This window comes from Mirounga angustirostris, unplaced genomic scaffold, assembly GCF_029215605.1.
Source record: "Mirounga angustirostris isolate CCGP_5_RB_7025 unplaced genomic scaffold, mMirAng1.0.hap1 SCAF_8, whole genome shotgun sequence".
In the NCBI taxonomy this organism is placed as follows: Eukaryota; Metazoa; Chordata; class Mammalia; order Carnivora; family Phocidae; genus Mirounga; species Mirounga angustirostris.
Window position 1 is genome coordinate 2,551,615 of NW_026991716.1, and position 20,541 is coordinate 2,572,155.

Here is a 20,541-nt window from a genome sequence, read left to right on the forward strand (position 1 = left end):
CCTTTTTGCATTTATGTTCAGTTATATCATATTTATACCATTTTCTGTGAAATGTAGCAATTTGTCAGAAATTCATTTGATTTTGTGACAAAGAGAAGATATCTGTGTTTCTGAGCTTTTACTAAAACAGAAACTTCAACATTTAAAAAATGCATTCTTCAATGCAAGGTTTTAAAAATTTCAAATTAAAAAAAAAAATGGGTTACATTCCTATTTTATGGCGACTACCGCCATCTAGGGGAAATATTGGATATTGCAGCACCTTTTAATTTTGTTTCTGCTTTAATTCATTCATTTTGTCCACAAATGTTGAGTAGGTAATGTATGTCAGGTACTTTTCTAGGTATCGAAGATAGAACAGTGAACAACAAACAAACAAACTTTCCTTCCTTATAGAATTTGTATTCTAGAGGGCGGTCAAGAAAACAAGTGTAAACAATTTGCCCTAACACCTACCCCCCCACCCCCCAAACAGTGAGAACTAATCCCACTACCCCCAGGTTACAAACCCACAGTGCTACCTTCTGAGCTAATTTATTGCATTTGAACAAGACTATTATGCTTCCTTCCATTTTATCTAATTTGGCCGAGATGAGGATACGCTGATGCAGATTTTCGGCCACCCAGCTTCCAACTTGCCCAAACCAGGCAATGTCAGGCCCTTTCTTTCAAAGACGGTTTAGAGCCCCGCACGATGTGTTTGTTGCTCAGCGCGGAGTTCCGCCGGAGGAAACGACTTTAGGCACAGTCTGGTTCTGTTCATTGACCCGCTGGGTTCAAACTGACTTGATCTCTGTCTTCATCAAGACAGAAAAACTGAGTGGAGGGTACTGAGAAGTCAGGCGAAAACTGGGGTACAATGTGATAACTAACCCCCGCCCCCCCCCCCCCCGATGCCCGTGGGATCTGGGCTTGGCACAGGGAGGGGCTTAGTCCAGTCACATGACCTCTCCTCTGACAAGTTCTGCCGCAGGTGTTGGAAAAGCAGAAGGGGTCGTGGCGGGTGTGGCCTGAATGCAGCTTAGCGTGGAAGAGCAGGTGGGACCATCATCCTGCGGTGTTTAGATACCCACTTTGTGCTCTATGAGGGTGACGACTACGCATTCACTGGGCAGCCACAGAGGGCGAGACTCTGGCGGGGTGAGAAAGCACGTGGGAGATTTCCTTGGGACAGATCCTCTGTTACCTGCTTTCCTCTGGACATCTCCGGCTCTTCCAGTCTACCCTGTATCTGACCTATTTGCCTTTTCTTACAACACTTCAAGGTTTATGCATTCCCTTTGTCCCGAGGTCCTGCTGCCACGCCTCTCCTTATATAAGCTAATTTGTTTATTGTACATCATTTCAATATGTATTTTTTGTAAAGTTGACATTGTGTGCACATATATAATAAATTTACATAAATGGTATATTATATATTTTTGTGTCTTTTAAAAACATCATGACTTTAAGAGCCATCAAAATTGCCCTGTGTCTACCTAAATCGTGGCTTCTAACCGCTATATACAATGCCTTGGTGGGCACTCACGATGTGTTTCCTCTCTTCTGTCCCAGTGGCGGACTCACAGGTTGCCTCCACTGTCCCCCGAGTCCAAATTACACCACCTTTTCCTCCACCCCCTTTATGTCCGTGTTTGAGAATTTCATTGGGTTGTAGGAGCAGAATGACTAACTAATCCCAGTCTATTCTCCAGTCCACACTCCACCAGCTGTGCATGCCCCATTATTCTTGTCCACGCTCGACACTATTCAGCTTTCTACTTTGTAATCTAATATGCATAGCGTAATGAATCTCATCATTGTTTTTTTTTTTTTTTAATTTGCATTTATGCCTTCTAAAGATTCTGAGCATCGGTTTATATGTTAGCTACTGGCCCTGCATCTTAGGACATTGACTCTTTTCTTATAATTTGCCTATGTGCTTATTGAGGTTGGTGTGTCTTTCACATTGATGCACGGGGCGGGGTGGGGTGGGGGAGATACTGTGTATTGTGGTTATTGGGCTACTGTGAATTTTAGATCTTGCAAAATCATCTCCCAATGTGTTACCTGTCTGTTGACTTGTCAGTGGAGGAACTTAATGACAGATCCTTGATTTTGTTAAGGATTTCTCTTCCCCCCACCCCATGGTTTGTATTTTTGAGGTTATGCTTCAGAGGTCTTTCTCTGTTACTAAGTTAAAAAATGTCCTCTCTAAAAAAACAAAAGATGTGTAGATTTTCTTTTTCAGATTTGAGACGTTGGTCCATCTAGTACTCTAGATAAGTGTACTGGTTTTTTGTATGACAATCTATTAGAACTGTGTCTTCTGGTTCTCAAAGCTTTGGTTTGGTAAGGGTCTCCAAGATGTGTGATTGCTTGTGTGGTGTCCTTTATCTTAGCCTCTTCATATTTTCATGCAATTAGGTATTTAATAAAATCATGCATTTTTCCTGTTAGAATATTTATCTGCAAGGTCAGGAAGAATCCAGTTATTTCCTAGTACCCTGTACACGTCATAGCATGGGAAGAATATATTTTAATAAAACAATTGTTTGAATTATATTTTATGAATTTCCCATCAGATAATCTTCCATAGATTTTTTTGTTTATGTTCTTGTAATCCTGGGCCTATGTTTCACGGACCTATAAGGTCAACCCTAGGTTTCCCAAACTGTTCTTACAAGAAAAAGATACGAGAATACAGATTCTAAGTTGCTGGGATGCACGAGTGGGCAAGATGCTGAACTTAAAGTTTGCATGAGTCTAATCCTTGCTTGTGGCAAATAATCTTCTCATTTGTCCTCTTCAATAGGAACTGGAAACCCCTCTTGTTGGTTCCAGAAAACCTATGAATTTCTATTTTGCACTCAGGAAATTTGCTTATATTTCTCTCTCCTAGAATCCTGCACCTTACCACCAGAGTTTGGGAAACGAATCCTACAAGGCAGTGTTTACTAGGTACATGATTGGATCTTTCTACCATGGTCTTAGCCTACCATGGATTTGGCATAACTGCCCAAGTCCATCAGTTTCTACGTGTACTGGAATTTTATCCTAAGCTAAAATGTGAAGTGAGAAGACCTTGGGCGACACAGAAGGATTGTGTGGCCCACAAACAACCTCCTCCGCCTAGTGGTGCTCACCAGTGACGACTTTCACCTCCTAACTCTTCCCTAAGGCTCTGGAGAGCAGGGCCCAGAGTTTGAAGGAGACCCTCAGACCCATACTGTGTCCCAGGAAGGAGGAAACAGAGACTGTGTAAGTGAGCTAAAATTTCTCTTCTATGCTTTTAGGGTTTCTGGCTGGGCCTAAGAATTAAACGGACATAAAACAGATTAATAGGTAAAAACACACACATTTCAGGAAGTCAGTTTTACACGGACGTGGGGGCCCTCACAAGAAGAAAAAGGTTCCAAGAAGCAGAGCCCCTGGCCTACATACTAGGTTGGGCCAACGGTGTGAAAATGGGACAAGACAAAGGGGTTGTGGGGAGGGCAGTTAACCGTGGCCAAGGGACTAGGAAGATAAGGGTTAGTTTAACCGGGGTTTTGGTCCAGCTTTCTCTTGGCCTGGACGCCCTGGCTCTGGCGATAAGAAGGCTTCCTTCCTCCGGGGGCAGGAAGGGGCTCCCTTTCGGGGTATTCTACGCCTTGCTTTCAGGAAGAAAAAGGAAGGTCAAGAGTTCTCTTTCTTCCACCTGCTGTTTTTCAAGTGCCTTTGACTCAAAATAAGCAATATGCCAGCGATGCGTATTTTGGGGTGGCATGCTCTGAACCCCGAGAGTTGAAAACATGTATGTGTGTCCCATCATGGTGCATAAACGTCCTAAGCTTAACCCCAGCTCTGCCCCGGTCGCAAGTAAAGGTCAGGACAGTGCTGCTCGCTTGGTTTGCAATTTCCTCGACCTGAGCAGGCATTTTTCGACGTGTTTGCTCGGCGACTTTTGTACCGGGGACAGGCGGGTGCTCGGCAGCTCGCGGTTCCATAGTGTAGTGGTTATCACGTCTGCTTTACACGCAGAAGGTCCTGGGTTCGATCCCCAGTGGAACCAGCGGCGCCGCGCTCTCTTTTCCGCCGCGGCTCGAAGGCAAGCGGCGGGGTGGCTTCGGGTTTTATTTCCCGTGCTTCCCCCCCACCCCCCACCCCCACCCCCCGCTTTTTTTACGTTAAGGCTTCCGGGGAGCGCTGAGACACCAGGCTTGCTCCCGCCGCGTGCAGCCACCGGCAGGGCCCGAGGGACGCCCTGCAGGACTTGCCGCGACTGTCCGCCCGGGCGCGGGCGCGGACGGGGTGCGGGTCAGGCGGCGCAGCCGGGCCGGGGGTCGGGACGCAGCGCAGGGGCCCCGCCTGGGGGCGCCGCCCGCGGCCGCCCGCTGCGCTGGAGACAGGGCGCACCTGCCAAGACCTCGGCCCCCCGCACTGCGCCCTCCCGGGCCCCTTCAGGGCCGCTTCCCCGCCCGGGGAACCGTGCCGTCGAAGGGCCCGAGCTGCCAGTCACCTTTCCAGCATCCTGCTCTTGGCTGGGAATAGAAGAGTCCGAATTGTCACATGTTTGAAGACTGTATTACAGCAAGGTACGAAAAACACAGAAACAAAGAGCAACTTGAGGGATAAGGGCTAGGTCGATGGAACAATGCTGAGAATACACTGAGGTACTCAGAGAGGTGGGACACGGCGTTGGGTACCCAAACAACAGGTGTGTCTCTCTACGCAAGGAAAGAGGCTCCTGTAAAACAAAAATATATGATCAGAAATGGAAGATTCAACAGTAGATCGGAAAGTGTGGGATATTCTGGAATATCAAGCAAAACATAGTGCTGAAGGAGAGAGAAAAATTATACTTGAGGAAAAGATGAGGCTGTGTTATAGCTAAATATTACTTCTAAAAGTAAATAATAGGGAAAATGCAAGGAAGATAAACTTCGAAAAATCAGGTACATATCACAACCCTAAAAAAAAAAAACTTCTAGGCAGTCAGGGATCACTGAATATTCAGTCAAAAGGATAAAAATAGTCCGATCCTTGACTACCGAGCAAACAGAAAAGAACATAAAATCTTCTGGGGGTGTTTCGGGGGGAACACAAGTCACAAAAAGGATCAGTTAACAGAACAGCTGATTTTTCAAGGTTGACATTGAAAGCTAGAAGACAATGAAGCAATGGTTTCCAATCTCAAAGATGAAATCCACCCTAGATTCAGTGTGAAACCCAAGTATCCATCAAGTATGAACATAAAAGAGAGACATTTTCAAATGTACTTGGCTTTGTAAAGTTTACCTTTAGTACTCCCTTCCCCAGGATCTCTGTAAAAATGAAATGTCAGTTGAGAAATAGGGAGACTTGAGACACAGAAAGTATGAGATATAAATACAGCATAAGAGACGAGCAAGGGATGGGCCAAGATGACAGGAGCCTCATTTATTCACAGGGAGCCAGACTGCAAGAGGTCAGGAATGTCTGGGGAAGGCAAACTCAAGGAGATGAAAAGTGGAGAGCAACTTGAACGTGGGTAGACATTCTCAAAAGAGATTTCAATGACTGGGGGATGAATTTGGGGTTGAAATAAGATCTATTGAAAACTGTGCAAATAAAAATAACATTACTCACCCCACATGGGAAGAGAATTCATAGTCTGTTAGGACGATTTAAAATTGGAAAGGAATAGATAAGGAATAAAAAGGAATAAATAAGGAACCATTAGTTGCAGATGATATGATATCTATAGAGAAAACAGAGGATCGATACGCGTTTAAAATCAATAAATGAGTTTAGCACATTTGCTAGATACTGTTCATAGTTTTAATTCAGAAGCATATAGAGAATAAGGCTTGAAAAATTATACCTAAGAATTAATCTGACAAATTATGTATGATATTTACACAGGAAGAGTTATGAAATATGGAAAGATCAAAAACTGCTCAAGTAAATATAGAGATACACCATATTAACGAGAGCAAGAGCTTTATAAAATAATGCAAAGTTACTTTAAAATTATAATATATATTAAGTGAGAGTTCAATCAGAATTCCAACAGATTCTAATACTGGGAAGGACTAGAGAGTTTGGCAAGCTAAATCATTTTTAAAAAGAAGAAAAAGATAGTAGAACTGCTTTCTCTCTCTCTTTTTTTAAGATTTTTAAAATTTATTTATTTGAGAGAGAGCAAACATGAGCAGGGTGAGAGGCAGAGGGAGAAGCAGAGGGAGAAGCAGACTCCCCGCTGAGCAGGGAGCCTGATGCAGGACTCAATCCCAGGACCCGGGGATCATGACCTGAGTGGAAGGCAGATGCTTAACTGACTGAGCCACCCAGGTGCCCTGAACTGCTTCCTCTTGTAAATATTACAGGTGCTGCAAAGGATAACAATGAATATATATGGTATTTTTGCAGAGGTATATAAGTAAACCAATGGAACAGAATGGATGGCACAATATAGACCAAAGCAAATAATGAAACCATCGTATCTGACCCAGGTGGCAGGACGGGGCAGAGGGCAATGTCAACTATTCATTAAGTAGCGTGGACTCAATTATCCATATTTGGGGAAAAAATCCGTACTTTAAAATATACATAAAAATGAATTACAGGCAGCTCACAGGCTGAAATGTGAAAAGCAAAGATTTTAGATATTTTAGCTAAAGCAGTGGAGGAGAATTGCTAAAAACTCTTTCTCAGCCTTGGGTCTACCAAGAGCCATGAGGGAGATGCCACGTGAGTCACCCCTTCTGTCTCTTCTCATTAAGACTGCTGTACCTGATCTGCTCCGATCTGCCCCCCTCCTCTTCCAACCTCTGTCCTTAGGAGTCTGTCCTGCCCTGGGCCTCACACTTCAAGGGAAGACTAAGAAGGCCGTAAGAAGGACACAGAGCAGTAAGAAGGCCTCTGGAGGCCTGTGGAGGTTCAGATCCAAGTTTTATTCCTTAACCAAATGTAGGGCTGCTTCTGAATCTTGTTGCTGGGAGCCGGGACCTTCTGCTCGCCACCTGGCTCATCCCCCGGCCAGCACCTACACACTTCTTAAGCTTTCTCTCCTGAGGTTCTTTGTGAGGTCCTGGAGGAAAAGCCCCTCGTTTCTCCTGTTGAAAAGCTTTCCAAAATACGAGCAGCCAGGCTGGCATAAAGGAGATGCTAGAATGGTCCCAGTACGGACAGATCGCTGCACACTGGGGAGAAATGAATACTCCAAGCCCCCGCCTAGTGTGCTAGTCCAGAGGGACTTCTGCTCATAGTAAAAGAAAGTTTCTTGGACGTCAGTCTTTCCTTTTCCCGATTCCCTGACTTGTGGCCTTCTTCCTACCATCTGCCTTTCTCCAAGACCTCTCTCTGTGCCTTCCCCAAATTGATAGCCTCTAATATTGGCAAACATTTTGGCGATGATCAGCTTTAGAAATAGACTAGCTGAAATCTTGAAGTAAGCCTTAATCCTGAGGATGGACAAAACGCTGCCTGCCATGGTGGGAATGAGCTCATTACCATGAAAACAGCACAAGATTGCAGTCATTTAAAAAAGATGCTGAGGGCGCCTGGGTGGCTCAGTCGGTTAAGCGACTGCCTTCGGCTCAGTTCATGATCCTTCGATCCCGGGATCGAGTCCCGCATCGGGCTCCCTGCTCAGCGGGGGGTCTGCTTCCCCCTCTGCCCTCTCTTGCTCTCTGTCTCTCATTCTCTCTCAAATAAATAAATAAAATCTTTTTATAAAAAAGATGCTGAGTTTTGCGTGGGTGTTTGCAACATCACTGCTTCACCAAGGCCCTCGGCCACAGAAGTAGCAGTGAGATTTACTTTTTTAACAATAACAACAATGGCTTATTTGATCATGTTTTTGGTTTGTAGCTCAGTAAGCTAGTGCCATCATGCATATTAGGCCCTTAAGTCTTTAGAACAGTTGTAAAAAGTGGTCATTCTCATTAGCATCCCCTGAGAGATGAGGATGATGAGGCACAGAGAAATTTAAAAACCAGATCATGAATGCCAGAGAGGAGGGCAGTTTTCTCTTTGCAAAGGTTGTCAGCAGGTTGTGTAGGATGCTCCCAGACTGATACTCATGCACTCATGAAGGGATACCTGGAAAATGCAAAGTTTTTGTCACATAACTCCCCTGCTCAGTTTGTACCAGATTGGCTGATGCTTATTCAAAGCTACACAATATACTCATGAGCCAGAGACCTTGATACATCTAATGTAGACATGTGCTCGGTGCCAAGTACCATTTGGTACATGCCAAACAAGCTCTTTTTTGAGCAAATCCAGAGTATTGGTCTTCTTTACCCCCTCACTCACCTGGTGCTACAGGTTAATTCAGTGCCAGATTTAGGACCCTAACCCTGTTACGAAGACGTAGTCTCTGGGCCATAGTCTGTGACTTTCTGCGACTCAGGCCAGGAAGAACGGAAGAAAATGTGTGCAAGATTCAGGGGTTTGCCTCTGTTCGAAATCAGACTTTCCTTGTTCCCTGGTGGCAGAAGAATCGACAGGAACTGATCCTCCTGGGTCAATACATACTTGATTCCTGTCCTCACCCATGGAAAACCGAGTAGAAATAACACACATGAAAGAGCAGATGTGATACAGGTGACCACGGATGACACTGTGAGTGGAATGAAACCTCTGGGGCCACCAGAGGGATGACATCCAAAGTATAAGCCACTTCAGCCCAGTTACAATATCTCTGAAGGTTTGCTGGTGCGAGTTTCAGAATCTGTGTCAGACGGTTGGGGGAGGAATGGGGGCTAGTTCAGCCTTAAGAAGGGAAGGCTTTTGGAAATGGAAGATCTTCAGGCAGAAGGCAGTCACTGTGGGGCCTTCAGTATCTGCAGGCCCAGGGGGAGATGAGAAGCAACTTGTGCGTTGTCAGAGCGCTGTGCCCTGGGAGAAGCAGGCTTCTGGAAGTTCCGTGGGGGTCTGCTTGTCCCCTTCCAGCCCCCTCCCACCTCACGTCGGCTCTCCTCTACAGCCACCTTACCCGGTCCACCTGCCCCTTTCGAAATCGCTCTGGAAGCTGAAGAGGCTAGATATGCTTCTGAGCCGTAATGTTTCCCCCCAAAGTTCTGCCCATCTTCTCCAGAGGTTCGCAATTTCTCCGCACCGGCCCAGCCCCGACGGGTGGCCTGCGCGGTCCGTGTGCTGGGAAAGATTGCCACAATCAACCTGGGTGCGCATTCCCTGGCGCCAAAGGGAAAGGACTTCTAGGTCCCTTTCTGTCGCCTCACGTTCTTCTTGGGGCTTCCGGGCGGTGCCAACGGGACCGCGGGACTCGGGACGGGCTGCGGAGCGAAGCAGCCCCACGAGAGCGCGGGCAGGGGGTGGAGGGCGTCTCTGGCTCGGCGGACGCGCGCGGGAAAAGCGGAGGCGCGCCGAGGGCCCCGAGACTCCTGCCGTGGCTCTGCGGCCACAACGCAGAGTACTGACCACTGTGCGATCACGGCGCGCCACGGGGCGCCGCCCGCCGCCGGCCCCGCCGCCCCGCTCCTCGGCCACCCCGGCGTGCGCGGCCCGCACCAGCGCGCCTCGACGGGCGGCCTTCCCCGGACGAGCCCGGGGCCCGCTCGTGGCCCTGCTCTCGCCGGGGCTTCGCTCCGGGCCGACAACCCAAAGGGGAGAAGTGTCCCCGCAGGCACCTGGCCCACGCTCGCGGCCGCTCGCACTCACGAAGCCACCGCGCTCACGTCCGCTCCCAGCCGCGCGCGGCTCTCGCCGCCTTTCGAAGTGCTCCGACCTCCGGCCCGGGCTGGAGAGGCGCTGCTTCGAAGGGAGCCTTCCCGGGAACCACTTGTGGCCCAAGCGGTCACGGTCTGCGGGGCTGGGCGCGCAGTCCCGCCCCTCGCGGCGTCCCGGGTCCTGAGCCGCGCACCCGCCGCAGGCCCCGAGGCCCCAGCCCGCAGGCCGCGCTGCGCGCACCGGCCGCAGCCGCCTTAGGACCTCTCCGTCGGGCCTACGGGCTTGCCAGAACCGGGAGGGAACAGCGTGCGGCTCGTGCGGCCCGAAGCTCCACGGGCCCTCCCCCCCGCCCCCCGCAGGCTGCCCGGCCGACCTGCCCGCTCTTTGCCGGGTCCGATTTGCTAGCTTCAGTCCATCGGGGAAGCTGCCCCTGAGCTCCCCTCTCCACGCAAGGCATTCCTGCCAGTCTACGTTGAATTGTATTTTCTCTGTTCCGTGATCCCTTTTTCTTCTCTTTCAATGCCCCTTATTTTGACATTGTGACATATTACTTGCTGCAGTGACTTTAATTAAGGGGCAGTCTGCTCTCCCCTCCCTACCCCACTGTGCCCCCAGAAGGAGTAACTGTTCTGTTCAGTAGTTCTGCTCGGGGCTCCACTTTTAGCAGGTTCTGCGTGAATATTGCTTGGCCGCAGAATGAGTGATGGACAGAGATTGCAATTCCGTGCTTTATGAAAGCGACTTCTCCCAACAGCCGGTGGCCACGCACTGAAGCCTGGTTTTATTGTGTGTGGACGATGGATGCCGGGGTTAGGGCCGCGGGTGGGCAAAGATCCACAGAAAATGCAAGCGAAGGAGTTCAGAAGCACGTCAACAGCTGTCTACATAACGCTTCTCAGCAGAGCCAAAATGCTGTGCTTAATTTTCTGAGAGTTTGTCTCTTTTCTTCTAGGTTGCACAGAGCCATCCATCCTAACACTGGCAGGTTTGCTGAAGAATTACCTGCTCCTCAGATGAAGTTTTTGATCCCAGAAGGGAAGTAGGGATTTTTCTGGTCTCCAGGACAGGAGCTCCGCTCAGCCAAAGGAAGGGGAATGTGGACTGCTGCCTGCTCAGGCCTGCTGGAGGCGGCCCTCTTCTTCCTCTCCTTCCCTCAGGGGCTTCCTCTAAAGCCCCTGATTTAGAAAGCTGCTGTGGACCCTCGTGCCCTTCGGCATTCTCCGCTGGCCTGTTTTTTGGCAATTGGATTGATCTGCATGTGTCTCTCTCGGAGGAGAAGGGAAAGCCAATCCTGTGTGTCCTGGTCCTCCATGTGGCAAAGCCCCAGAAGACAGCCTTTTTTCTTGTGCTTTTTATACTTAAAGGCCTTTCTGAGGATCTTCCCTGACCTGTCACCCTGCTGATCGTGCGGATAAGCCAGGCTGGCCTAGTCTAACCAACTAGCTCTACATTCACCAACGCCAGGCACTTACCTCCTCCTGGCATTCTTGTATTTTCTATAAGAAATAAATTTCAGGGGGCGCCTGGGTGGCTCAGTCAGTTAAGCGTCTGCCTTCGGCTCAGATCATGATCCCAGGATCCTGGGATCAAGTCCCGCAGCCAGCTCTCGCTGTGTCTCTCTCTGTCAAATAAATAAATAAAATTTTAAAAAAAAAGAGAGAAGAAATAAATTTCAGAACCTCTCTCCCACGCAAGGGCATAATAGTTCTAGCAACTCTTCCCTCTCTCCTATATTATTAAAAAACAAATCTCTAGGGGATCTTTCCTATCAGGATTCAGAGATGCTTTTATTTCCTTCATCTGGAAGACGTGTTCCCTTGCTCCCCGAATACCCTTTGAGCGACTGACGTCACTGTCTTTCCAGTTTCTGAAAGTGTCATCACACTGTCTTCCTTCCTTCATCGCATTGCTTTTAGGGAATGGATTTCAGCCTGCGTTTCCCCAAACTCTCCACTTACACGTTCACATTTCACTAATGGGTAGTTGATTGTCCTCATCGTGCTTGACTTCCCGGCAGCGCCTGACACGGGTGGCCGCTCCCTCCTCTGGAAATATTTCTTCGTTTGGACCCCGCACCCTGGACTTTTGTCCCTTTTCCTTAGCCCCCAGTCCTCAGTTTTATGCACCGATTCATGCTTCCATCCTCAAGTCCTCAAGGCTCGGTCTTGTTCTCCACCTTCTCTCAGTACCTTGGGGATTAGATCTGGTTGTACCCACACTCTGGCATTTCAGCCAAGACCTCTACCCCCAACTCCAAACGTGATATTCAGCCTCTTGGTTGGTACCTCCCCTGGATGTCTGATAGACGTTTCACATTTAGTATGTCTGGAGCTGAATTCTTGATCTTTTCTGCGAACTTAAACTTCCTACTTCTCTCCACTTGGTGCAAACATTGGATGGGTGGTAAGAGATGAAGAGTAGATGACCGCACACTTGGTGAGACACTGAAATCAAGCGCCCCTGCACCGTCATACCTGATTCTCTGGGGAAGAGAGGCAGCTCACCATGATTTCTAGTTGCTTCTGGCAACACTGGTGGGTTAGTTCTTGAGGGTAGAGTGGGGGGAAATGACCACTGTAACACAGTACTCCTTCTCCCCAGGAGAGGGACGGGACAACCCTAATATTATCTCTTTATGTAAACTGATCTACTGAAAGGACATTTTGGAGACTGACAGTATGTTCAGGGGGCCTTCTGATTTATTTAGCGGGGGGGCCAGACCACATCAGACAGGCCGATCCCTGACAGTGCTTTGTAGTTCTGGTCTGATAATTTTATTAATTTGTAAACTTTTCAAGCAAACAAAGTAGGAGATGCAATGATTTCCCCACAAAAATTTCAGTGAGTTTAGCAATTCTGCCATGAATAGAAGGTTAGCTTTTGATAGGTCAAACAATATTCATTTGCACGAGCAATTTTACCCTCAGAGTTCTTTTGATACTTTCCTTTATATATTCCAAGGAAGACTTGGGATCTTAAATTCATATACCAACAGCCAGTTGTGGATCTAGATATCAGTCAGGCATTCTTGTAAATAATCAAAACTCCTATCAGGTGCTTAGAATAGCACACCTAGGATTGAGATTCCCTGGTAAGTGAAGCCATGTCAACAAAGTCAGCCTGGTATAAAGTTATATTCTTTTGTCCTTAGTCAAGCATTCTCATTATCCATAACCACATGTATTTCTGAGATTTTGTCATTATTAATTATCTGAATCATGCAGTTACTTTGGGGTATAAATATTTGATTTGATATTAAATATTAGATTTGACCTTACAATTGTTCCCTATCCCCAATGCATTACAACAGCTCCATCTAGTGATAGGTATGACGATGAGGGGGTAAAGAATGGAACATGGGGAAAAGTATGTATTGTGATCCCCATTTTCAGTAAACATTACTTGGATAATTAAATCTAGTTTTATTCTTTCTCATTTGGTATTTGTTAATGCAAATCTGATAGTGATACTCCTGCTAAAATCTTCCAACATCTTCTTTTGAACATTCTCACCCAAGTTTTGCACACTTTAGACCAAAGTATGTAAGACCAGGTAGTTAAGAGAAGGCAGTTATGTGTGGGCTGTGTGTTGGGGTAGATAATATCCTGATTTACAGATTTATCTCTTACAAATTGAGAATCTGACTGAAGAAGTAACACTGTACTTTGTTGTCTTCCTCAGTTGGAGATGGTATGACAAATACCACAGGCTGAGTGGCTTAAACTGATAAGAACAGCTACTACACTTGACCTTAGCCAAAAGGCCCAGAAGAGATAGGCTGGGTGGCTTAACAAATGTTAGACAGTTAGTGAGGCTCTAACAGGATGCCCGGAGGCCAGCAAGGAGGAGGCCATAGGCAGCTGTGGGGAAGGTCAGAGGCCTGTCCCGGCAGCATCCGCGAGAAGCCGGATCCCACCAGACAGGCCCAAGATGGTGGCACCATGACAGGAAAGCCCTGGGCAAGTGAGGAAGAAAAGGCTGGAAACACTGCTTTCAGCCCCAAGTAATAAATATTCTGCCCCCTGGTTAACAACGGTCAATAAAAGATAGAAACCCAACTCCTGGGGCACACAGCTCTCTCTTTCCCTCTTGAGCTGCCTGCTCTCATAACTTGAGAGTGTTACTTTTGCTTCAATAAACTTTTCTGCCTCTGTCATGTGTCCCCTGTGTACATGTCTGTCCTTGAATTCCTTCTCAGGACAAGCCCAAGAGTTCTCTGGACTCCTTTGGGTCTGGCTGGGTCGATGTCCTAGGGCCCAGGATGTCCCCAGTTCACCCAGCGACGCAGTTATTTTTCACTGTTCTGGAGTCTAGGAAGTACAAGATCAAGGTGCCAACAGACTCAGAGTCTGCTCAGGACCTGTTTCCTGGCTTGTAGGGGTTGCCATCTCCCTGCGTGCTCATGTAATTTGTTTGTGGGCTGTGGGGAGGGAGGTGTGCTGGTCTCTTCCTCTTCTTGTAAGAGCGCTAATCTCAAATCTCATCATGGGGATTCTACCCTTAAACCTCTCCTTAAAGGCTCACTCTCCTCTCGTTTGGGCCTCAACTATTCATCTCGAAGCTTTCACCTAATGGGGCAAAGCTGGATTCTTTCCCAGTAGCAGATGTGTGAAGTGATTTGCTGGATCTGGAGGAAGGCGAGCAGGCCAGTGGAAGATCCTCGCGTAGTCCTTATAATTGTTTTATGTCACCTTCCATTTGCAAGGATGGAAACATCCAAGGCTCTTACAGGAGTATATAATGTTACTAAAGATTTTCAGAAAGTCTGTCGGTTTTCTCATTATTTCTCTAAAAAGAAAACACATCCCTTTTGAATTCCCTGATGAAAGTAGTTAATACTAGCTATATATGCTAAAAAGTTTTTCAAATACCATCATTGACATAACGTTGATCTTTATATTCATGTTAATGTATGTCAGAGACTTAAATATGTGGTGTCCAGGGGGCGCTCCCCCCGCCCCCCCACGACGACTTGCTGCCCTGCTGCAGAGTGACTGTGGTCCGAAGCTGGGCAGCCGCTGAGCTCCCCCCGGGGTTTGCTTTACCCCACTCAAGGTCACACCCTTGTCCAGGGCAGCCCACAGCCCGGGTGGAGCAAAGTAGGGCTAGAAACACTCGTCCAGGGGGATTTTCGCCCAGCCTGGGGAATCGCTGGCAGGTCACCCCGGAGTCAGAGTGCCCACGTCTGCCTGACATTCTCCTCTGCCCCATCCTCGCTCCTCTTCCTCCTTTCACAGCTCTTGGTCCCTAATCACACCTTGTACCCCAAACTCCACCTTGGCATCTGCTCCCAGAGAACCTGACCTGCATGGCTATGTCACCATAATCTTTTCCCCGGGTCTCTTGCCTTTTATGCTTGTTTTAGTCAATAGGGTTTCTACACGCAAAGACTAGGAGTAGTGTAGGGGCCCGGGGCAGGCCGCCCCAAAGTGTACCACAGAGCATAGTGATTATTTTGAAAGGAAACTACTTGGGAAACAGCAGGTGCAAGGACATCACACGGTCCTTTGGCCCCTGAAAGCAGGAAACACATCTCCCCTATTCAAGGTACCTTCCCAGGGCTAAGAAGTAAGACATCCTTATCACCAGAGATAGGAAATTTAGAGCCAAGCAGGCTGTAGAAACACACCTTGTTACTTCTTTACTAATCTACTACCTTAGCCCAACTTTGACTTAGAATTCCTAACTAATTCAGGCTCCCAAACATCCGTTTTCTTTATCCTGTCAAATCCTCACAACTTTTTTTGTCTTTGTCTAAAATGTATAAAAACTGCCTGCTTTGATCATTCTTTCAGGTCTGTTTCATTACTGGGCCACCCCAGGCACATAATAAAACTTTTTTTTTTTTCCTCCTGTTAATCTGTCTCATGTCAATTTAATTGTTAGAAGAAACTTGGACAGAGGAAAATTTCTTCCTTCCATTCAGTAGCAAAAAAATCTGTATGTATTGAATTACAAACTGCGTGCTCCTAAATCTTTGTGAACCACATGATAAAGTTAATACTACTTTTATAGTGTCTTTTTTTTTTTTTAAAGGGGGTTGGAGTCCATAAATTTTCACATCTGATTGGCATTATCAAATTTACTATCTCGGAGATTACGATTGCTATTGTTTCTGATTATTCATACACATTAATTCACTCACCCTACAAAGTCCTATATTGTGCTCCCCACCACCTGCTTTTCTATCATACCCTTAAGGGCCTGTTGGCTGTTCCCAACAAAGGCCACATGTTTTCTGTCTTAGGCCTTTGCATTTTCAGTTCCCTCTACTTGGAATTCTCCTCCCCTAATGTCTACCTTGCTCATCTTCTTTTGATTTATGTAGGCCTCTGATCAGGTAATACCTTTAAAGAAATTATCTACACTTACCCTTTATCTAAAATAGGAGTCCCTGTTAAGCTCTATAGCTTCTCTATTTTCTTCATAGGATATTTATCACCTAACCTATTGTATGTTTATGTCTCCGCCGCCTAGAAGTCATTTCAGTGGAGGCAGATATCTAGGTTGCATCCATTGTTGTGTCCTGAGCTACTGTAAGAGTGAATTAAGTAGATACAGGAGTATATAATGTTACTAAAGAAATAGGACTCCAAAGAAATAGGACCAAGGATTTACCAGTATGGGTTCAGTAAGTTCTGTGTATCTTTAATCAATAAATCAGACTGTAACTCCCTTCAGAATGAAATCCTGAAGAAAATGGAAATGACCCCTAAGAATTCCATCACCTGGTGAAAATTGTCTAGTTAGGCCACTTAAGTCAGGTCGTCCTTTTCCAGGACTCTTCTACTATGCTCAGGTCGCTAAATTTGTCCTGGGACAATAGTCACTGCATTCTAGCTTTACTTTTGGCCGTTTACAACCAGTAATTGATAGGACCGTCATTAAAGTGGGCTCAGGGATTTGCCCATCTGGTTCCATCTGCAACTTTTGGATAAACTCTTCTGAGCCTGTTAGCCTCAGCCCTGACGATCTCCAAATTGCCCTTTCTGTAGGTCAGACTAAGCCTAAGATTACCAGTAGAGTTGCTCCTCCTTCTCGCAAGAAACAGCACCAAAAATATGGAAACGCGGATCATGTGTATCAGCCTTTTCTTTGAAACTGTAGGTGGCCCTGAAAAGAGCCTTTGTTTTGCAATGTCCCTAACCTTACTCTTCCTCACTTGGCCTTGTGGTGGCTCTCGGTCTTCTTGGGCAGCAGCACGGCCTGGATGTTGGGCAGGACGCCGCCCTGCGCGATGGTGACGCGGCCCAGCAGCTTGTTGAGCTCCTCGTCGTTGCGGATGGCCAGCTGCAGGTGGCGCGGGATGATGCGCGTCTTCTTGTTGTCGCGCGCCGCGTTGCCCGCCAGCTCCAGGATCTCGGCCGTCAGGTACTCGAGCACGGCCGCCAGGTAGACGGGCGCGCCGGCGCCCACCCGCTCGGCGTAGTTGCCCTTGCGGAGCAGGCGGTGCACGCGGCCCACCGGGAACTGCAGGCCGGCCCGGGATGACCTAGTCTTGGCCTTGGCGCGCGCCTTGCCGCCTTGCTTCCCGCGCCCGGACATCGCGGCCCCTGACGCACCGCGAGGAGCCGCCGAACCCAAAGCCCCGGCCCAGCACTTTATAACCCTGTCGAGCGCCAAAAGGAAGGTCGCGCATTGGCTAAGGCTGTGGCTTTGTGTCGCCCAATGGAGAGGCAGCTTTGGAATCCTTGCGTTCTGATTGGGAAGAACTAATTCTGACGTTACCCTGAACAGCCACCAATCAGAGAATACTGTAATTTACACCTTATTTGCATAAGGGCTTCTCTATAAAACGGACAAGTGGCGCTCTGCTCGCGCTGTCCCTTCGTCCCGTCTCTCGCGAGCACCTTCGCCGTCGTCCCCGCCATGCCCGAGCCCGCCAAGTCGGCCCCGGCCCCGAAGAAGGGCTCGAAGAAGGCGGTGACCAAGGCGCAGAAGAAGGACGGCAAGAAGCGCAAGCGCAGCCGCAAGGAGAGCTACTCGGTGTACGTGTACAAGGTGCTGAAGCAGGTGCACCCCGACACGGGCATCTCGTCCAAGGCCATGGGCATCATGAACTCGTTCGTCAACGACATCTTCGAGCGCATCGCGGGCGAGGCGTCCCGCCTGGCGCATTACAACAAGCGCTCGACCATCACGTCGCGGGAGATCCAGACGGCCGTGCGCCTGCTGCTGCCCGGGGAGCTGGCCAAGCACGCCGTGTCCGAGGGCACCAAGGCCGTCACCAAGTACACCAGCGCCAAGTGAACTTGAAAAGTAAGCGTGTTTAAACTTAACCCAAAGGCTCTTTTCAGAGCCACTAAGTTGTCGGTAATAGAGCTGCAAATGCGCGATCGGTTCAGGCAATTACCCTGGGGCGGTTATGCGGACATCGCACCGAGTAACGCGTGCTGTGGCCAGAAGGAACCCGACGCACTGCGGTGTCTGCCGTATGTGTGCAGTAAGCAGGGCCCTTAGCGGATGTTAACACAAGTGTGTGTTGTGTGAGCACAAAATGATTCCTGCCTTTGGCGCGAAAGTGGATCCTTTGGTTGTGTCCAAGAGTGGCTTCCTGTTTAAATCCTAACAGCCTGGGTCCTGTGGCTGTTTATACATTAGTAAATTTGGCCCCCAGTGATCTCCCAAAGTCAGCCTTTTCGCTCAGCGGTTATCCCATGTCCTGGGCGGTTCCGCATGGAGGAAGGGGCACTACATTGGCAGAGCAATGGTCTCTAGCTTTAAAAAGTTGGCCTCTCCAGCCAGACAAAGTGGGGGGGGGGGGGAGTCTGCAAGGCAAAGACAAACCTCCCGAGTTAAGGAAATGGAATACTACGGCTCACAAAAAAGATAAGTTACTACTTTGTCATACATAGGACTAGAGAGATAGTAAGTGCTAGGTGGTATAATGGGGAAAAACAAGGGCACATAGTAGGTTTGAGCAAATTGAAGTCTGTGCAACTGTTTGCCTGTTTGTACAAGATTGTTCTGAACTTTGTGATTTCAGCTGCTAAATTCTGTGCTCTCGAGACTGAAATCTGAATAGAATGAGAGAATAAAAGTGACCTTCTCGGGCCCACAATCAGACCTACTGTAGAAGGGATTGGAATAATTGGTCAGATTGGGATGGTCAGAGGCACATCTTGTACTTGTCCTGACACTTCCCTCAGTTCTCCACCCTAGGAAGGACCAGGACTGCAACCCACTCATTGTGATGGCTCCAGCTACCCAGAGAGTGGTTAAAAATATTACAAGTTTGGTTATAGAATATAACATTTGTGATTTGGTTATTTGATTTGGCCGTCAGTACCTTTTGCCAATTTAAAATGAGAATAATAAAACCTATCTCAGAAGATTATTACATGAGAGAACCCAAGGAAAGCATTTAGCACAAATTTGAATAAACTATTATAGGCATGGTTTCTTCTCTTTCACTCTACCTTTGTCTTATAATGCCTTGCAAATTTTAGGCTTTCAGTTAATCAATCATTGCTTATTAAGAGAGTAGGAAGATCAGTCTAAAAGACTGACTCTCCAAGCCAAATAATGAGATCAGCAGCCTAAATTTTTTTGTCTACTTATGCCTGCAGTTCTTTGGGGGAATTAAAGGAGAGGGGAAATAATTACATGAACAGGCAGCATTTGCAAAAACTACTAAAAATATAAACCCAACATTATGACGTGACTCCAAAGTAGCCAAAAAGCTTGTAAGAAACTAAGCAACTTTTTTATAATCAGAGAAATGCAATTTAAATACATGAGATTTCGTTCAGCAAATGCTGACCAGCAAAAAATTTTAGTCTGCCATTAGTGAAATGTTGAAGAGGAACTCTCAGAGTACTTGTGGAATGTGGGGGTGTAAAATGAAAATACAACCTTGGAAAGCAAGTTGCTCCTTTCATGTTGAATATGCAGACCCCACTATCAAGCAATTCCACTCCTAGATCTGCAACCAGAGAAAGCATACGTCTGTGGACAATGCCCATAGCACTGCTATTTGTAATGGGGGAAATACGGCAATTTACATTGCAGCAGAGAAACGAATGCATTTTATCTATGTGTTCCACGCTGTAGAGAAAACTAACTAGAGCTCTCTGCCACTCCTCTTTCCAGGATCCTGGTGAGTGGTTCCTGTTCCTTTTGTTTATACCCCTCGCCCCGGCATTAAGGAACATATTCGAAGGAACCCAGCTTAGTGTTAGGCCTGGTCCCTCAGATCTAAGGCCTCCAGATCCCATGCGGTCCCCACCCCGCGGCGAAAAGCGGTTGGTCAGCAGAGGCCCCGCCCGGGTCACTCGGCACCATTCCCTCCCCGTCGGCGCCCCGCGCAGAACCCACCTCGAAAGCGGAGCCAAAAACTGCCGCAACGGCTCTACGCGGAGCTGTTCGTAGACCAGCACTAAAGCTCTTTCAGGGAAAACGTGGGGGCCCTAAAAAGGGCCTTTTTAGTAAGTGACAGGAATCCAGACCACTGGTCTTCAGCCCCCGAAGCCGTAGAGGGTGCGGCCCTGGCGCTTGAGCGCGTAGACCACGTCCATGGCCGTGACCGTCTTGCGCTTGGCGTGCTCCGTGTAGGTGACGGCGTCCCGGATCACGTTCTCCAGGAACACCTTGAGCACCCCGCGGGTCTCCTCGTAGATGAGGCCGGAGATGCGCTTGACGCCGCCGCGCCGGGCCAGCCGCCGGATGGCGGGCTTGGTGATGCCCTGGATGTTGTCGCGCAGCACCTTGCGGTGGCGCTTGGCGCCGCCCTTGCCCAGGCCCTTGCCGCCCTTGCCGCGGCCCGACATCTCCGGGAAGCCGGGGAAAGCGGAAAAGTGCAGCCCGCGCGCGCCGCTCCTTTTTATAGGTAACCTGTGCGGACCGGAGTGAAAACCGGCAGAGCTGTGGCGGGACGTCCCTCTGGGTTGGAGGAGGGGCTCT

At 48.1% G+C, this 20,541-nt stretch overlaps 3 protein-coding genes and 2 non-coding genes across 5 annotated transcripts; 2 read left to right on the forward strand and 3 right to left on the reverse strand.

The window, feature by feature from the left end:
• The first annotated feature begins 3,960 nt into the window (after window positions 1-3,960).
• Window positions 3,961-4,033, forward strand: TRNAV-UAC (transfer RNA valine (anticodon UAC)). The gene has a single exon. It is a non-coding gene; the product is annotated as a tRNA-Val (tRNA).
• Window positions 4,034-13,227: 9,194 nt separating this feature from the next.
• On the reverse strand, window positions 13,228-13,414 carry LOC123838103 (U2 spliceosomal RNA). Its single transcript, XR_006789431.1, has one exon. It is a non-coding gene; the product is annotated as a U2 spliceosomal RNA (small nuclear RNA).
• A 3,337-nt stretch (window positions 13,415-16,751) lies between these two features.
• Window positions 16,752-17,205, reverse strand: LOC135365676 (histone H2A type 1-E). Its single transcript, XM_064598467.1, has one exon. It carries the CDS (start codon window positions 17,182-17,184, stop codon window positions 16,798-16,800), a length of 387 nt encoding a protein of 128 aa, XP_064454537.1. The 5' UTR covers window positions 17,185-17,205; the 3' UTR covers window positions 16,752-16,797.
• A 271-nt stretch (window positions 17,206-17,476) lies between these two features.
• Window positions 17,477-20,053, forward strand: LOC123842525 (histone H2B type 1-K). Its single transcript, XM_064598479.1, has 2 exons — window positions 17,477-17,898; window positions 19,732-20,053. The coding sequence occupies exon 1, from the start codon at window positions 17,509-17,511 to the stop codon at window positions 17,887-17,889; it is 381 nt and encodes a 126-aa protein (XP_064454549.1). The 5' UTR covers window positions 17,477-17,508; the 3' UTR covers window positions 17,890-17,898; window positions 19,732-20,053.
• Window positions 20,047-20,422, reverse strand: LOC123842523 (histone H4). Its single transcript, XM_045871816.3, has one exon. The coding sequence runs from the start codon at window positions 20,406-20,408 to the stop codon at window positions 20,097-20,099; it is 312 nt and encodes a 103-aa protein (XP_045727772.2). The 5' UTR covers window positions 20,409-20,422; the 3' UTR covers window positions 20,047-20,096.
• Between the last annotated feature and the right edge of the window lie 119 nt (window positions 20,423-20,541).